The sequence below is a fragment of the Xyrauchen texanus genome, chromosome 46, assembly GCF_025860055.1.
Source record: "Xyrauchen texanus isolate HMW12.3.18 chromosome 46, RBS_HiC_50CHRs, whole genome shotgun sequence".
NCBI lineage: Eukaryota > Metazoa > Chordata > Actinopteri > Cypriniformes > Catostomidae > Xyrauchen > Xyrauchen texanus.
In genome coordinates this window covers 13714770-13732287 of record NC_068321.1, presented here as the reverse complement: position 1 = coordinate 13732287, position 17518 = coordinate 13714770, and the positions used below count along the sequence as shown (strand labels likewise).

The 17518-nt window shown below is 37.5% G+C and overlaps 1 protein-coding gene across 2 annotated transcripts; it reads right to left on the bottom strand.

The window, feature by feature from the left end:
* Positions 1–907: 907 nt before the first annotated feature.
* On the bottom strand, positions 908–16649 carry bmt2 (base methyltransferase of 25S rRNA 2 homolog). Of its 2 annotated transcripts, none has more exons than XM_052119827.1 (5): positions 10633–10785; positions 7394–7535; positions 6982–7110; positions 6690–6804; positions 908–4288 (listed from the first exon to the last, which is right to left on the bottom strand). In XM_052119827.1, coding segments are annotated over exons 1-5 (1017 nt in total). In that variant the 5' UTR covers positions 10634–10785; the 3' UTR covers positions 908–3658. The 2 variants fall into 2 exon arrangements, with proteins under 2 accessions (XP_051975787.1, XP_051975786.1); XM_052119826.1 differs by lacking the exon at positions 10633–10785 and adding an exon at positions 16467–16649 and having other exon boundaries at positions 910–4288.
* Positions 16650–17518: the final 869 nt, after the last annotated feature.

The following is a 17518-nucleotide window of genomic DNA, read 5'->3' as shown; positions in this document are numbered from 1 at the left end:
CACCAAATGACAATAGTAATATCATACTGTACATGTGTTTTACTTGCTATAGTTTACTTCCATGTTGTTTCTTCATCAAATAGTAGTGTCAAGTGTAAATGAAGACAATCACTGAAACAGCATCACTTTAATTAGCATGTATAATATGTATGTGTCCACCCATATGGCATCCAGATAATTCACCATTGTTGCAAAGAAAATCAACGTGAGTAGTTATTTGTATGAATATAGTAATTATTTGTCTTTTAATAAATAAACAAGTATCCTGTGTTAGTAAATGTCTACAGACATGAAATAGTCATAAAAATATAATTTATGGAAGTGCAAAACAAAAAACATCAATGAGCCTTTAAACTTTTGGTACTGAAGCCATTATAAAAAATAATTTGTGTTACACTATAAGAGAATCACTCAGGAATAAAAGAGGTGTGGGCACAACTTGGATGAGGTCCAGGGAGTGGAATGAGGTCCAGGGTCACTAAAAACCCAAAGCATGAATTTAAGGGTTAAACTTTTAAAAACAAGTCTTGTGGTGTTGCATCGTGTTTTTTTTTTTTTTGTTTTTTTTTAGTGCAAGGACGCATTCGGTGTCATCGGACCCTAACAGTAGAAAACTGATGGAAAATGGAATAGAATTGCTTTTTGGGCCAATAACATAATGCTTAAAGCAAGATAGTAAAGTTTTATTTATTATTGAATATACTAGAAAACTTTGGTATGACCTAAACATGGTATCTGTAAAGTACCAATTTTAATCTTGTTACTTGTTGCTATTTTACGGTGTTATGATTTAAATGGATAGTTGACAAATAACATGGACTTCACTTTTTATGTTAATACATTTAATATAAATGCATGAGGGAGTCACTACATGTATATATTAGGTGCTATGACAATACACTGTTTAAATTATGTTTTTAGCATTTTTGCCATTCACTTAAATTGTCCTGTAGTGACATATACATTTTGTCAAGGAAAAATATTGCATGCGGTTGTTCTATTAATATTAAGTCATAAACTAGGGGCAAACAAAAAGGCAGCAAACAAACAAGAGAAGGCGACAAAAAACATTTATTTATAAAAGATGTATGATAATAATTCTCACGAATAGCCAGTCATATGGGAGTCAAACATCATAACACTAATAGAGAAAATCAATCATGCAAACAGTGGATTAGAACCTGCAGAAGACAAAGACATTTGATATGTGGATGTTTGAAAACCCCACAAAGTAAACAATATAACAAACTTTTTTTCTTCTTTTTTTGTGGTTTTAAAACCACTTTTAAAAACCAACTTTTTATCTTAGATTTATAAATCAAGTACAGACTAAAGAGAGCCTTTAAATGCTATTGCTAATGTTACTTTTATAGGGCAGTACTTAATAATTTAGCCAGAGCTGGTTAATTTGCAAATTATGCAACCATTTAATGTGGGAGATACATTAGCTTACTTTCAAATGACAAACAGTAGCCTGTCCTTGCATCAAGTCTTCATCATCCAAATGCAAAAATACAATTTGGGTTTGAATTGCACCTTGAACAGTGAACACATTTTGCTGATATTCAGACACATTTAAAGTGCTTAACACCAAAACCTCACATACTACAGCACAACCCCAATGTACACATCTCACATACTTTTCTGGACTTAAAGAGATAATTCACTAAAACAATTAAAACTCTAAATCGTTTACTCACCCTCATATTATTCCAAACATGTGACTTTCTTTCATTATTTCGTGGAACACAAAATTAGATGTTAGGCAAATTGGCAGCTTTAGTCACCATTCACTCACATTGTATGGGGAAAAAGATGCAATAAAAGGTGACTAAGGTGTCAATCTGCCAGACATCTTTTTTGTTCGCTAGAAGGAAAAAAAATAATATAACTTTTTAATAATATAAGGGAAAGAATTTTCATTTTTGAGTGAACCATCACAGCATCTCCCCATGTAAATGTAATAACCATTCAATAATACAATGCAAAACAGTGCCTATTATCAGTTGTGAGTTAAACTGCCAGGTCATCGATATATATGGGATTTCTGACCATTTATGATAAATGAATGTATTTAATTTTTAATGAGATATTCTGCTGATGTCAAGTATCGATAGCTTGCCAACCCTACAAAAGGTGTTATCAAACATGTGCAAATATGTGCTTGGGACACTTAATATAGTGTTTTAAGAACCTTGAGTGAATTACAAATCTACAAGATCTGCATCAGTGCTAAAAATTTACATTGAACAATTGTTTTGATAGTACTTCCATGAAAAACCCCAGTCAGTCACAAATTAATTACCTTTGAAACATTTGGCAGAACTTTCCAAAATCGAAAAAAAAAAAAAAAGAAAATAGAAAGCTAAAATAATGTACTCAATTGAGAACTTGATTAGATATAGACTAGTCACCCTGTAAATGATACAGGACATAGATTTAGATCAACCGAAGGCAAACAGTCAAGAGTAAACAATCATCCAATTCAATAAAATCACATTATGGCAAAATGCAGATAAATCTAACCTGTTTCGTACTTCATACTACTGATAGGTAATTGGACAGGAGTCTACTGTTACAGGTTATATTAGCGGGTAAAATGAAGGCAGACAGTCACTCAGCTACAATCAGGTTTTTGATTACAAGATTAGAAACATGTTGCCATGATGAAACTCCTCCAAGGAAGCAAAGCATGCATCCCATCTGGTCACCTGTAAGATTGTTTGTTCTTGAAAACGACAACTATTTCACATGATTTGTACCATGTTGAAGCAAAAAAACACACATTCACAGTTACAAAGTCACATTACCGAAACAGAAACTTAAAATGCTACAAATATCACTAATAAAGGATATTCCAAAAATGCTTGGTTGAAATTTCAAAGCCACTATCTATAATGTCCAGTGGTCACTTGCTGAGAATCAGACCATTTAGAAATTGTATTTGAGAGGCGCTCAACACAATATGTATAGTAACTCCAGCCAAATGATTGAATCATTTGACACCAACAATGACTATATAGACTAAGGTCTAACTTGTGCTAGTCCAAGTTTTGTCCATTTTAGTCATGATCAATGAGAAAACAGCCAAAATGTGTGAGCAAAATCTTCAACCTGAGATCATGCAGCTGCTTTCGTTACAAGACCATATCGCTTCTATTGCAAAGCCATTATTTCTTTTTTTTACTTTGTTAATTAGTGCGTTTGTGTTCAAAAGGATGTCTTGTATTCTTTTAAAAATCAACACCCACTTCAACATATGACCTCATTCTATTTGTGCAAAGTTTTTGCTGCTTAAAAAGGGGAGTACGCACTTGCAGCTAAACCATTTGGCAACATGTCAATAGGTTAGTACATGTAAAACGGAAAGTTTAACCAAAAATGAAAATTCTGTCATCATTAACTTGTATTTCCAAACCTGTATGAACTTCCTTGAAACACAAAAGATGTCAGGCAGAATGACGGTCTCAGACCATTCACTTTTATAGCATATTTTGTCCATACAATAAAAGTAAATGTTGATGACTGAGGTTAACAATTTGCTTAACATCTCCTACACAGTAAGAGGTTTTTCAGGTTTGAAACAACATGACTGAGTAAATGACAGAATTAATTATTTTTGGGTGTACAATCTCTTTAAGAGGGGCAGTAAACAAGTTCAGCTCTGCAGCAAAATGGGGTCTTCCAGCTCATGGAAGGGTGCCGAGCTACTTTGGCTCTCGCCTGAGTCCGAATCATATGGAGTGTCCGGCAACTCCGCAAAGTTCCATGCCAAATGGTCGTCCTCGAATTCGGAACGTGGAGGCTCGTAGGAATCTGTGAGCCCCTCGTCCTCGAACGAGTGGAAGTCCTGTGGTATGTAGAGCATCTCCGGGTAGTTGCGGCTGACCAGGTCGCTGCTGGTGGTGGATGACACCTTGCGGAAAGCAATAAGGTGCATATGGGAGAACTTGATGTACTTATAGCGTTTAAAGCCCAGCGACTCGACTGCAACTCGCCAGCTGCGCATCATGAGTGCATGGCGGCCCTGATGGGAGGAGTCAGGGGTGATGATGAGGAGAAGGCCATTCAGGGTCAAAAGTTCATGGGCTTTCTTGCAGCAGAGCCAACGCTGATAGGGTGAGGGGAAATAGGAGAGAAGCAGAGAGAACACCACCACATGAAAGAGTTGGGCAGGTAAAGTTTCAATGGGGCCACACAGCTGCTGAAGGAAGGTATCCAGAGCATCACTGGCCAGTTGCAAAGGCTGCTGCAGCTGTAGATTGAGAAAGTCGCACTTGAAGACACTCTGTAATCATAAAAAAGGACATGCAAATGGAAAATGAGCATCAACATTTAGATGACTCCACAGCAAATATAAAAATAGCTACAACACAACATAATCCTTGTCAGTGAATACTGACAATGAATACATTAAAATAAGATGTCTACAGATTTCTTTAAAATCTGAAGACATCTTATTTTAATGTATTCATTTGATGGTTTCATGCTCTCTGCAGCCAATAATTTACTGCACAAAACACATTTTGGTTATCATAAACAATGTTTAAACTCACTACAAGTGAACCTGTATATAATGTCATCTGTATATGCTTGCATAGTTTTGTTTATGATTTGAGGATAAGGTCATGTCACACAACATGTCCATGTTGGCATCTAAATAATAATCTTATTTAAGTATATGCATGAGCTAATAATGTATATGATAAATAAATAGGTTTGGTCTTGGCGGATTAGATCAGTTTACGCTGCTGCGTCTGCAGAGCAAATACAAAGATTGCAACTGCTAGAACATACACAGACCTACTGTGTTGAGTATGTAAGACATGCTGCTGTACAACTAGACATGCATCCTATCCCCTTGATGCAGCTCTAGACAAGTGGTGCTGGGAAGGAGGAGGGTTTCAAAGAGAAAACTCTTGTATCATGCTGGAGTGAAACTGGCGTAACTGCAAACAACTGAGGCAATTTATATGCTAGATAAAGAAAGAGTATGCTAGTTAATTGGCTAAAAGATTACATGCCAAAGGACCTATAAGCAGCACCATGCGATCTGATCGGTTTAACTGATAACATGTCAAAAGGACCCATCAGCTTGGGCCATGTAAAGTTTCATAACTGAACTTTGAATCATTTCCATTTTATCATTTGCATTTTTAGTATTTATTTTTCCCTTTTGTCAATTACCAATTTTTGGGTAAAAAAACGCAACAACTACGACATCAACACCTTTGCTGTTTATTTATGTACTATTTAGTTAAATTATTTTTCATGACCCATACTGTCACAGGCAAAAAAAAAAAAAAAAAGTGCTTCTTGTTACCACCACCTATTGGGCTGGAGTGTGGATCAACTTAAAAAGTCATCTCTCTTTCAGTGGAGTCAAACATAAGCTAAAGATGATGAAATTAGCTAAATTGAATCAAAAAGAGGTCACACTAGAGCTGGGCGATAAAACGATATCGATATTTATCACGATAAAGAAAACCCACGCTATCAACGATAAGCTTTTGAGGAATTTTCGATATTTACTGTGTGTCTCTAAAACACAAGCAGTTTGGCTTCCTCAGGCTGCGTTTCCACTGGGGCACACGGAATCCGCTCAAAGGCGCTCACAGCGCTGGGAGAGAGCTTGCTCCGCACCGCTGCCAATCCTACGATCCACCTTGCGAGCATGACGCTCGACTTTCATAGGAATTACAATGTGCCAGTGGTAACGTAGGGTCAGACTGGATGAACTTGCTAATGCTAGCTGCCTTACTAACAATTAGGTTACGTCGGACAACGGATTGATTCCATCCACACCGTAACACTTCATGACAACGGTTGCGCTTGCTCATCATCTCTATTGAAGAGCGCGACAGAACAATAGTGATGTGGACAACAGCTCTGCTCTTTCTGCGCTGTAATCTTCAATATTGTTCTCTGGCACCAAACATGCATAATTTCTGCATTGTCCCGCTCCGCACGCGGTGCCTCTTTTCCCTGCAAGTGTGCAGGCATGAAGTGCCGCATGAGTTAACGTGGTTTCAAAGCACCTTTTAGATTTCAATTTGATGTAAAAATATTCCAAAAAAAATACTGGACTGCTGTCACTATGCTTCAGAACAAACAGATGATCTTTTAACATTAATTTTCAATTGATAAACGGTAAAAGATGGTAAAATTGGTAAAAGTTCCCGCAGACCCCACTGCTTTGGCCGTCTCTGGAACCTCTGTGCAGTTTTGTAGAGACTATTTTGACTGTTTAGAATACATTTTTTCTTCTTTTCTTCCGTCAACTTTGAAATAAAAAAAAAGAAAGTGCAATGTGTAAATGTATATTGTGATAAATATCGATATCAAACAATATGAAAAAGATTATCGTGATAACAATTTTGGCCATATCGCCCAGCCCTAGGTCACACACCTCATGTAGGATAAAATCATAAACTGAGTATATTTTAAAAGATAGCTTACCCTCTGGAGTTTACTTGTAAACAAACAAGTTAAGTCAATTCATTCTTGAGGTCAAACAAACACGTGCAATGCAGTTCCGACCCCATTAATGATATGAAAAGTGATAAATATCGATATCGAATGATATTATTTATATTATATTAGATTACATTTTTTTTGGCCATAGAGCTCAGCCCTAGTCACGACCCACCAGTTGAGAACCACTGATATATAACCTCAGAAACACAAACCTCTACTGCTGGCACAATGTCAATACCGACAGTAAGAAACTCATCAAACTTCAGGAAGGGATTGAAACAGCTGCCCACATCCAAGAGTCGTATCCTCTCAAGGTGGAACATTGAGCTGTTACAAAAAAAGAAAAATGCACATTTGCATTATTTAGACAGTAAACTCGTTTTCATGTGGAAAATATGCAAAAATACACCCCTCTCAAAACCAAAACAACTTAGCGTTGGTGCATTTGCAGTGTTGTTCAAATACTGTAAATGCTCAGAAATAAACAATGTAATTTAAGAGCACCTGGGAGAGGAGGATTGTAGTGGAGTGTTTACAGATGTGCTATTGCCAGCTGCGGCATGACAAGCACTCTTCTGATCCTTCTCCAACACTCGCCTCATCCCTCCATCCTGGAAGTACTCCTGACAAACACTGTGGAAAGACCAATTTTCATATTAATTTATGCATTTTTCATATGTGTTCATCCAAAGTGACTTACAATACATTCACGCTAAACATTTTAATTATCAACAATTTCATTATCTGTGCTCCCCAGGAATGGAACCCATGACCTTGGTGTTGCTAGCACCACGCTCAACCAGTTTTTTAAAAAGATAAAAAAAAAAAAAAAAAAAGAAAAAAAAAAGACCATACAGTTTTTTTTACTTCACATCAAATAAAATATTGGCTTCATAACCATCATTGATAGTCATACCTGCGGCACCACTCGATGCGTCCCTCTCCCTCGCATTTATTCGCCCAGTGGTTGTCAGCCAGATTCTTCATGGCCATGGCATACTCACTTAGAGTCTGTTCGTCTTCACAGTGCTCACGCCATATTTTCTCAAAATCTCCCACTGCAGCCGAGGAGACAAGACAGAGGAACATACAATCACGTCACGTGTGAGGATTGATCGCTTTACACAGCAAGCAATGAATTACGTCACAAAGAGCAGGACTCAACAATTACAATTTTGTTTTGTACTTGCACTGTCAATATTTTCACTGGCCCCACCACAAAAATTGTTAGCACCATTTGTTTATGCGTCAGATAGAAATATATTACGTTTTAAAGGTTATTTTTTCTTTAGAATTAAGAAAAAAATTATTACATTAAACATTTATAAAAAACGTATTAGCAATAATAGCTGGAATTTATGCAGCTATAATGCAAGTCCATCACAGCTATTATGTTTTGAATATTATAATATCATAACATATATTATGTTTTGATCATAAACACACTTTTACTGGAAAATCATAAAAGCAGTGATTGTTTAGTTTTTTACTCATTCTAAGGCCACGTTCACACAGCAGAATGCAGTTGTCAGACCTGTTTTGAGTGCTTAATCTGGTTGAGTTCACACACAGGGCAGTTATTTATGAGTGTGACAACCGCATTCTATAATCAAACTAACACCTGCATATTTTCAGGTCTCACAACCGTATTCTCGGCAAGCCTGTGCTGTGTGAACGGAACCATACTGGACAACTAATTGTTAGTCAGGTCATACAGGCTATATCAACACAAGTGTTTGGGATTGATAACCGCATTTACTTACAGGTTTGAGTCTTTAAATGTCCCATTTATACAACATATTATAGTAGCGGCTTGAATACCGTCTGTATGAACGAACAACCGAATTGACAGCCGTAAGTAGTAAATATTATATACCTTGTGACAAAAATGATTTATGGCCTATGATTTATGACCTAATTGGTGTACATTGTGATAATTATTTATGGCCTAATTGGTGTACATTGTGATAATTATTTATGGCCTAATTGGTGTACATTGTGATAATTATTTATGGCCTAATTGGTGTACATTGTGATAATTATTTATGGCCTAATTGGTGTACATTGTGATAATTATTTATGGCCTAATTGGTGTACATTGTACCTTTTGAATTCCTGTCCCCCCTTCCCCTCCACCCCCCTCCCTCCCCTTCCCACCCCTCCCTCCGGTGGTTGTACAGACGTAATGACGTGTTTGATCAGCTGTACTAATATCTCCGAGACCATCTGTGTATTTAAAAGGGGTTAGGTCTGTTTATTGCAGGTATTCAGCAAGTATTTTGTGATTTCCACTTGAGCAATGGCATCCCCAGAAGTCCTAAAACCCCATTGGTAAATGATGTAGAAACGATTGCTAAGTTATTCAGCAATCGCTAAGTTATTTACAATTAATGTATGCAATTTCATTTAAAATGTTCTTTGTTGAAATAAAAATGTTAAATACATTTTATGGTAAAGTTTTGTTCAGCATCTTTAAAGTGACAACGCTAGAGATGTGTTAGACAACCTAATGTTTAAAAACACATTTTCTTCTCTTTGTCAAAAAGTAAAAAAACAAGCATTACACCCCATTAAAGACACATAATTTAAACACATTTTAAACGTAATACTACTTTTTATGTCTTACAATTATGTTTTTGAAAAACATCACAATGGTTACAACAATTAAATATTTAATCAATCACTAGGTTTTAGTCTGAGTTGAGAGAAAACAAGTCTTATACCATACATTATTTTGTCATCTCAGTTTTCCACTAAACATTGGCTATAGCGCTGAGATATCAGTACAGCTGATCAAACACGTCATTACGTCTGTACAACCACCGGAGGGAGGGGTGGGAAGGGAGGGAACAGGAATTCAAAAAGGTACAATGTACACCAATTAGGTCATAAATCATAGGCCATAAATCATTTGTGTCACAAGGTATATAATATTTACTACTTGCGTGTCATCCGAATATCCAACCGCTGTTTTCCACTGGCTGCTCACGGGCACAAGCCGTGTGACACAAAAACTGCGCTTTGCATACAGTTAAAAAGCATTCAATGCCTCTATTGGTTAATTATGATCGGATGGATTAATTTACTCCTCATTTGGACTTGTTCATTTAATAACGTGGAGTCAATTGTGAAAAGACAAGCCGGTGTTATAGACGTCTTTAATATTTACTTCAGTCACTGTCACTATGCATACAGCTGTTAGAATACAGTTGTGACTTTGGTTATTCGTTCATAGATACAGTATTCAAACAGCTACTATAAGATGTTGCATGAACAGGACATTTCAAGACTCACATCTGTAAGTAAATGTGGTTGTCAGTCCCAAACACGGATTGTGTGAAGTTGTGAATGTAACCTAACTGAGGCTCCCAAGACTATCATAAATCATTCTCACAATTTCGACAAAAACTCATCTACATCTGTATGCTATATGCTTGCCAGCAAGATAACTTTACCTTAAAACATATAAATGTATAAAAAAACTTTGAATTTGCAATAACAATGTCAAATAAATCACAGAAAAATAAATGTTTACAGGTTCGGTCACATTTACATTTGCACAGTGAAATTCCACAGGCGAAGGTGTGGGTGTATATTAAGAAAGTGTGAAACCTGCAAAAACTACTCATCAAGAAGAGTTTTTTTTATGCAGCACCCAGATAATTTTTCTATGTAAAGGTAAATCTGACCAAGCCTTAAGTTTGCAATGCATACACTCAAGAATTTGCTAACATTTGTTGTTGCAAGTGTAATGACCTGTGATGATGTTGTCTCATTAATTGACATTAATTTGCAGCTTTTACTCATGCCGCGGTGCATGCTGGAAACCTGTCATGATATTTACATCTGGATATGACCCACGGAAATTATTTGAGTTGTCCCAACGCAAATGGATTTAGTGAACTTCCTTTTTACAAATGTAAATTGATTGCACACAATGAAATTAAGTTGTGACAAAAACAAAATAACAATTGTGTTACATTAGCTCAATTTAAGTAACTAAAATCAACAAGGAATAAATGATCAACAAACACAAGATGTAGTGAAAACGCAGCACTGGCTTGAAAGGGCAACTGTCCTGAACTCTTCACACTGGCCCCTTGCCATCAGGCCTTCAATTCTATTGAGCACTGAATAATGAGAACTTTTACATACTTTTCGTGGTTCCTCTAAACTTTGATTCTGAAGCTCCAACAGCTTGCAAAAGACTGTCCAATTCCTTCAACAACTCAATGAAACTCCATCTCCAAGCTCAAAACTACCTTATCATCAAAGTATTTATGCTGATACACACAGTTCTAAAACTTGCAGATAATGCAGATGACACCAATAGGCAACCACAAATATACAACTACCCTACATACTGCTTGGAGAGGCAAGAACTGACAAAAAAAAAAAGTGAACTGTCCCATGACCGAGTGGAAAACATTGGCCTTATCAGATTTACAATGAATAAGACAAGAAGGGAAGAGACTGTAGCGCCGTTCAGGGGCGGAGCCAGGAGGTTTTCACAGGGGTGGCCAGGCAGGGGCCAGCGATTAGGAGAGTGTATAGAGTGACCACCAGGAAGGAGAGGTGCGGCCTTGGTGTGCGCACATGTTAAGTCTCCTGTGTGTTGCAGTTGTAAAGAGACCTCTAATAAAAAACCTGAATTGTGCCAAAGACATAAAATGACCAAAACAGCAATGGCCACACCCTAGCTCCAGCGCTGACGGCGTTATACATTTGAATACTGTTTCACATTGCCAAGAAGACGATCACGCTTTCCTTATTAATCCATCACGGGGTCTAGTGAATAGACTTCTGTGTGTGGGATTTATCTACTCATCCCTCTCTGGGAAAGAGAAATCTTAGAGATACTTTGAGCCATGACAAACTAAATAACAACACTGAAAACTAGCTAAATCCAGAATTATACCCAAAGGGTGGTATGCCACTGTATATCAGTGGTTCTCAAGTTGTTCTGCTAATCAGGAGCCAGACTTTACGTTGGACATCAAGTGGCGACTCACAGTAGTAAAACTGTTACATTTTAAAGCATAAATGTCCAAAAATCTTTTTTTTTAAAATATATATTATGTTTTTTAAGGATGAGGACATGTCATGTATCCTGTCCTGTTGGCATCTGCCTGATTTGGCTTGCTACTTTATACCAAGTGACAGATGAATTAGTGCCAATTACTGTAGAGTTTGACTGGACACACAACCTTTGATATCAACAACAAAATATATGTGAAATAAAATTCTCCTCCCATTTAAAAGTTTGTAAGCCTACTGCAAGCATGCATGCTTATATGGTTAGTTGCATTTTATAATTTGAATTTAGCATCAGCATATAATTTGTTTTTTTGTCATTAGAACAGACCAGCAAACCATTTTAGAACAACTGTGTTATAATTTTCCTGCTTCAAAATATATTCAATATTTTTTTAAATATAACTATTCACTCACCTAAAGGATTATTAGGAACACCATACTAATACTGTGTTTGACCCCCTTTCGCCTTCAGAACTGCCTTAATTCTATGTGGCATTGATTCAACAAGGTGCTGAAAGCATTCTTTAGAAATGTTGGCCCATATTGATAGGATAGCATCTTGCAGTTGATGGAGATTTGAGGGATGCACATCCAGGGCATGAAGCTCCTGTTCCACCACATCCCAAAGATGCTCTATTGGGTTGAGATCTGGTGACTGTGGGGGCCATTTTAGTACAGTGAATGTCATGTTCAAGAAACCAATTTGAAATGATTCGAGCTTTGTGACATGGTGCATTATCCTGCTAGAAGTAGCCCTCAGAGGATGGGTACATGGTGGCCATAAAGGGATGGACATGGTCAGAAACAATGCTCAGGTAGGCCGTGGCATTTAAACGATGCCCAATTGGCACTAAGGGGCCTAAAGTGTGCCAAGAAAACATCCCCCACACCATTACACCACCACCACCAGCCTGCACAGTGGTAACAAGGCATGATGGATCCACGTTCTCATTCTGTTTACGCCAAATTCTGACTCAACCATCTGAATGTCTCAACAGAAATCGAGACTCATCAGACCAGGCAACATTTTTCCAGTCTTCAACTGTCCAATTTTGGTGAGCTCTTGCAAATTGTAGCCTCTTTTTCCTATTTGTAGTGGAGATGAGTGGTACCCGGTGGGGTGTTCTGCTGTTGTAGCCCATCCGCCTCAAGGTTGTGCATGTTGTGGCTTCACAAATGCTTTGCTGCATACCTCGGTTGTAACGAGTGGTTATTTCAGGCAAAGTTGCTCTTCTATCAGCTTGAATCAGTCGGCCCATTCTCCTCTGACCTCTAGCATCAACAAGGCATTTTCGCCCACAGGACTGCTGCATACTGGATGTTTTTCCCTTTTCACACCATTCATTGTAAACCCTAGAAATGGTTGTGCGTGAAAATCCCAGTAACTGAGCAGATTGTGAAATACTCAGACCGGCCCGTCTGGCATCAACAACCATGCCACGCTCAAAATTGCTTAAATCACCTTTCTTTCCCATTCTGACATTCAGTTTGGAGTTCAGGAGATTGTCTTGACCAGGACCACACCCCTAAATGCATTGAAGCAACTGCCATGTGATTGGTTGATTAGATAATTGCATTAATGACAAATTGAACAGGTGTTCCTAATAATCCTTTAGGTGAGTGTATTTCATAAACTCTATATTTCATTCTACTCTTTATTTCAGTGGTCATGATATGCTTTTTGGATGACACTCATTGTAGTGTAGGACTGCAACAAGAATGCATAGATATTCCCACACAGCCAATTATGGGTGGGCAACACGACCAAAATCGTATATCTCGATAAGAGTAAATTTATCTCACAATAACAATATACACCGATCAGCCAAATTAAAACCATCTGCTTAATACTGTGTTAACCAACCCCATTCTTCTTACCACGATTGTTCAGAAAGTTTATCTGAGTTATTGTAGACTTTGTCATTCTGGCCATTCTCTATTGACCTCTCTTATCAACAAGGCATTTCCATACGCATAACTGCCGCTCACTGGATGGTTTTTGTCTTATCACGTGGCTTGTTGAGCGCACTACCGCTGAGACATAGCGCATGTGGAGGCACAAAACACCATGCGCCCCACCGAGAGCGAAAACCCCATTATAGCGAGCGACCACGAGGAGGTTACCCCATGTGACTCTACCCTCCCTAGCAACCAGGCCAATTTGGTTGCTTAGGAGACCTGGCTGGAGTCACTCAGCACACCCTCGATTCGACATTGCAACTCCAGGTGTGGTAGTTAGCGTCTTTACTCACTGAGCTACTCAGGCCCCCTTTACTTTATTTGTCAGTGCAACGCAGTAGCCCACCCAATCAACGCTTGTAAAAGCAATGTTTAACCAAAAACACAAATCTGATGCACTTGCTATAATCAAAGCCACTGCAGCACGCACAGCCACACACACAATTCCAGGGGCTGGTTGCACCAGCTATACACACGTTACAACTTAGCCTAGTTGTGGCGTAAATGACCACTGAGTTACAACTTACACACAACTAAATATTTGAGCGTTGCCCCATTAAACTTAGGTAGAACGTAACCCTACGTATAAACAAAATATTTACGGAAGCCGCCGACCAGGATGAACGGATGGAATAAAAAAGCAGTCACATTTAATGACATCAATGTGCTTATCCTTTCGACATATATGATGATGTTGGCATTTACAGTCATTTACATTTACAAGAGAGAGAAAAAAAAAACCATACTTTTAAGGGACTCTTCAGCATGAAACCGATCTAACGATGCAGTTAGGGTGCGTCATCCGGTGTCAAGTGTCAACATATATATATATATGTATTTATTCATTTTAATATATAAGATATTAAAATGAATAAATGTCTATTTTTCCAGCCTGTTCTATTAGCATTTATTTATCACCCCTTATTTATTTTAGATACAGTTCCTATATATTGAGATTTACACAGGGCAAATATACTATTTATTAAATGTACTTTTATTGCGTATAGTATTTTAATGGGGATATAATTTATTACAGCTGACAGTTACACGAGCAGACAAGGTTTGAACATCTTACCGTAGTGAAATTTGTGGCTTTTTAATACTTCTGTTTAAAAATGTGAAGGCTGTTTATTGGATCAATACAGGTAAACGTCATATTATGCGACTACGCATTACTTTACAATGTAGTAGTTAAGTTTTGCCTTAAGAACAGGTGGTGCAACCAAATTAAGCATGACTTAGTTACAAACTAACTATTAGTTACTAAGCCCTTAGTATGAACTTTACATCCTAAATAACGTGAGAACTTATGCACAGCTGGTGCAACCCTACCCAGGTGTCGGCATGCAAGTCAGAATTGAGGTAGGCAATGAAAACATGATGAAACTAAAGTACATTTCTAAATAATACAGATGATCTTGTTTTGACTCAAACATTGTTGGCTCCTGTATCAAAAAATTCTTTGGACAAAGCAGGGACAGGAAAGCAGAAAGGAGAGATGAATTTGAGTTAGGAAAGTCTTGATAAACAAACTACATCCTCAGCAGTCAGAGTCGGGTTTCAGACAGCAGATGAAAAAGCATCAAATCTCAGGAAAACCCCTGTCAAGTCTATGGAATTGCAGAGAAAATTAACACATTTTGTGTGTTCTGCAGTACTGTCTTTGATTGTGTATGATAACAATGAATCAATCTTTTGGATATGAAATTAATAATTTAATTCGCTAGCGCTAGTTTAGGACACTACATAAACAATTGGCAGTGGCTGCAGTGTGCCAATTACCTTGCGACTAAAAAGGGCTATTATTTGGCTTGTTTTGAGTTGTTGTTGCAAGTAAATTTAACAAGTTTCAAATATCAGTTTAAACTTACACCAATTATGTTAGCCAGCTAGTTATTAATTTATAGAAACGACACTTCTGCATTTATAAAGTTAGAGATAGCTCAGCTAGTTTCACAAGCTAGCAACCAAACTCTGCCAGTTTAGCTACCAACTCTGCCTAGCGACCAACTCTCCTTTACCTTTTTGTCTAAAGCCGTTTCGTTTGAGGCCATTTTGCCTGAAGTTGTATAATGAAATTCCATAGATTTACTAGACAGAGGCTTTCTTGATGTGGAATGTGTACTATAGAAGAATGCAAATGTGCAGAAACTTTTCTCCGGTTTTGTCATTTGCATATACAGTGTTGCATTTCAAGCTGTAAAGAACATGTTGACAATGTACAATATGTTGAAGATACTCAAATAAATAAAAAGATAAAGATTCATATCTCTACATGTTTACCTTTCCCAGTACTTGTTCCAGTGAAGGAATAGTGGGTTAAGCAGGTAAGATTGTATAGTGCATTGTGTTGCACAATTCTTGCATGCAAACAGGCTTTCAAGAAAGAAAAAAAGCAATATGAGCAATGAGGGGACGGTGTCCCAGTAGAGCTTTATGTCTAGCAACGCCCCTGGTTGTCACCGGTACATGGTCAGGACACACTATGGAGAAGACCCAGAATAATATTGATGGAAAGCCATTTTAATCCCCAGAGAAGAATAAAAAGTTGCTTTATGTTGCACACAAAGCCATTTGATCAATCAAGACCAAAACAGGAACTGATGAATGAGAGGCTGCTGACAAGGCTGTAATGTCCAGCTGCAAAGAGGATATGTTGCAAAAATTAGTGAGCTGCCTACCAAGACAGTTATTAGCTCGATTTGAACGTCCAAGTATGCTGTCTATGAAGGCAGCTCAGGTTGAGCAGAGCCATCATAACTATACATCAGCAGCTCACTGCTTTTCAAAAACAAGACAAATTATTAAATATGTAGCCTACAAATAATGTCAATAACAGGGTTAAATTTAAGCACTGGTTAAAAGTTATTTTCCTCTCTCTCTCGTCACGGTCATTACCCGAAACACAGATACGGCCTTTGAATATTCGCATCTCTGATCAGGCCAGACTAATATGATCTCCGCTAGGCTAAACAGCTATCTCACACAAATACCTTCAATATATTTCCTGCGGAGCTTTCGGTGAACGCTTTTCACCACTCCCGACAGCTTCTCCTGCTCACTCTTTCTGGACTGCGGCTCCTTCGGGACGGAACCGAGATGGTATTTGGGGAGATCAGGATCGCTCTCAGCGCTGCTCTGCAGGTCCATACTACAACACTAAGCTACCGGCTCCCCGTCTGTCCGCACGTCGCACACGGAAACAACGCGCAGCCTGATGGCGCCTCTCCAGCGATTAGGAAGTGAAACGACCAATCTCAGAACGCCAAAAATGAAACGCCTCTAAACTCATCTGAATTTGTGCTTGGTTTTAATTATTAAGTTTTATAGATTTGCAAATGTTTGAATTGTTTTGACAATGTTGGTTCACTATTATTATTATTATTATTATTATTATTATTATTATTAATAATAATAATAATAATAATAATAATAATAACAATAAATACCATAATAATAATAATCATGTAGTGAAATACTTCAGTACACATTATTGTTTTTCGTAACTACTATATTAAATCTTTGAAATAAATTATTAAATAAATTATTAACAAGGTAAGATTTCCCGTTTTAGTGGGCTTATAGGCAAAATTAAAATAGTAATTACAGTTCAAATAAATAACTAAACACTTTTTTGATTGTTTTTTGCAAGAACGCTTTGTGATCTGGTGCGCATAAGTTTCGCGCCTGAATTAGTGAAGTGGAAACGTAAATATCGACTGTCTGCTTGTGCAATGAAATGGGTCTTCTAACCGAGAATTGTGATTTGGTTAAAGCGAGGAGAGCTATTGTACATACCTGCTTCTAAAAATATTCAATGTAAGGTATATTTTTTAACATTTGTTTATGAGAATCACATTGCCGCTCTTTCTGACAGAATCCTCTGCAATCGTGCGTGTACGTGAGTTGTGTCACGTTTCACACCGCAGGTGACCGCAAAGTTTACTGTGAGTATTATACTTACTGTAAATACTATACACTTTGCTATGATCATCTGAACTACTTTGACACAAAGTTAATTTGCAGCATTTTCTGTCTATATAAT

Bases quoted from the DNA above. Each gene is read 5' to 3' on its own strand.
- bmt2 (XM_052119826.1), bottom strand. From the start codon at position 16,623: ATGGACCTGCAGAGCAGCGCTGAGAGCGATCCTGATCTCCCCAAATAC. The intron at 7,111-7,393 runs GTATGACTATCA...GTCTTTCCACAG, and splicing joins CGCATCGAGTGGTGCCGCAG to TGTTTGTCAGGAGTACTTCC. The intron at 4,289-6,689 runs GTTTGTGTTTCT...TTATGATTACAG, and splicing joins ACATTGTGCCAGCAGTAGAG to AGTGTCTTCAAGTGCGACTT.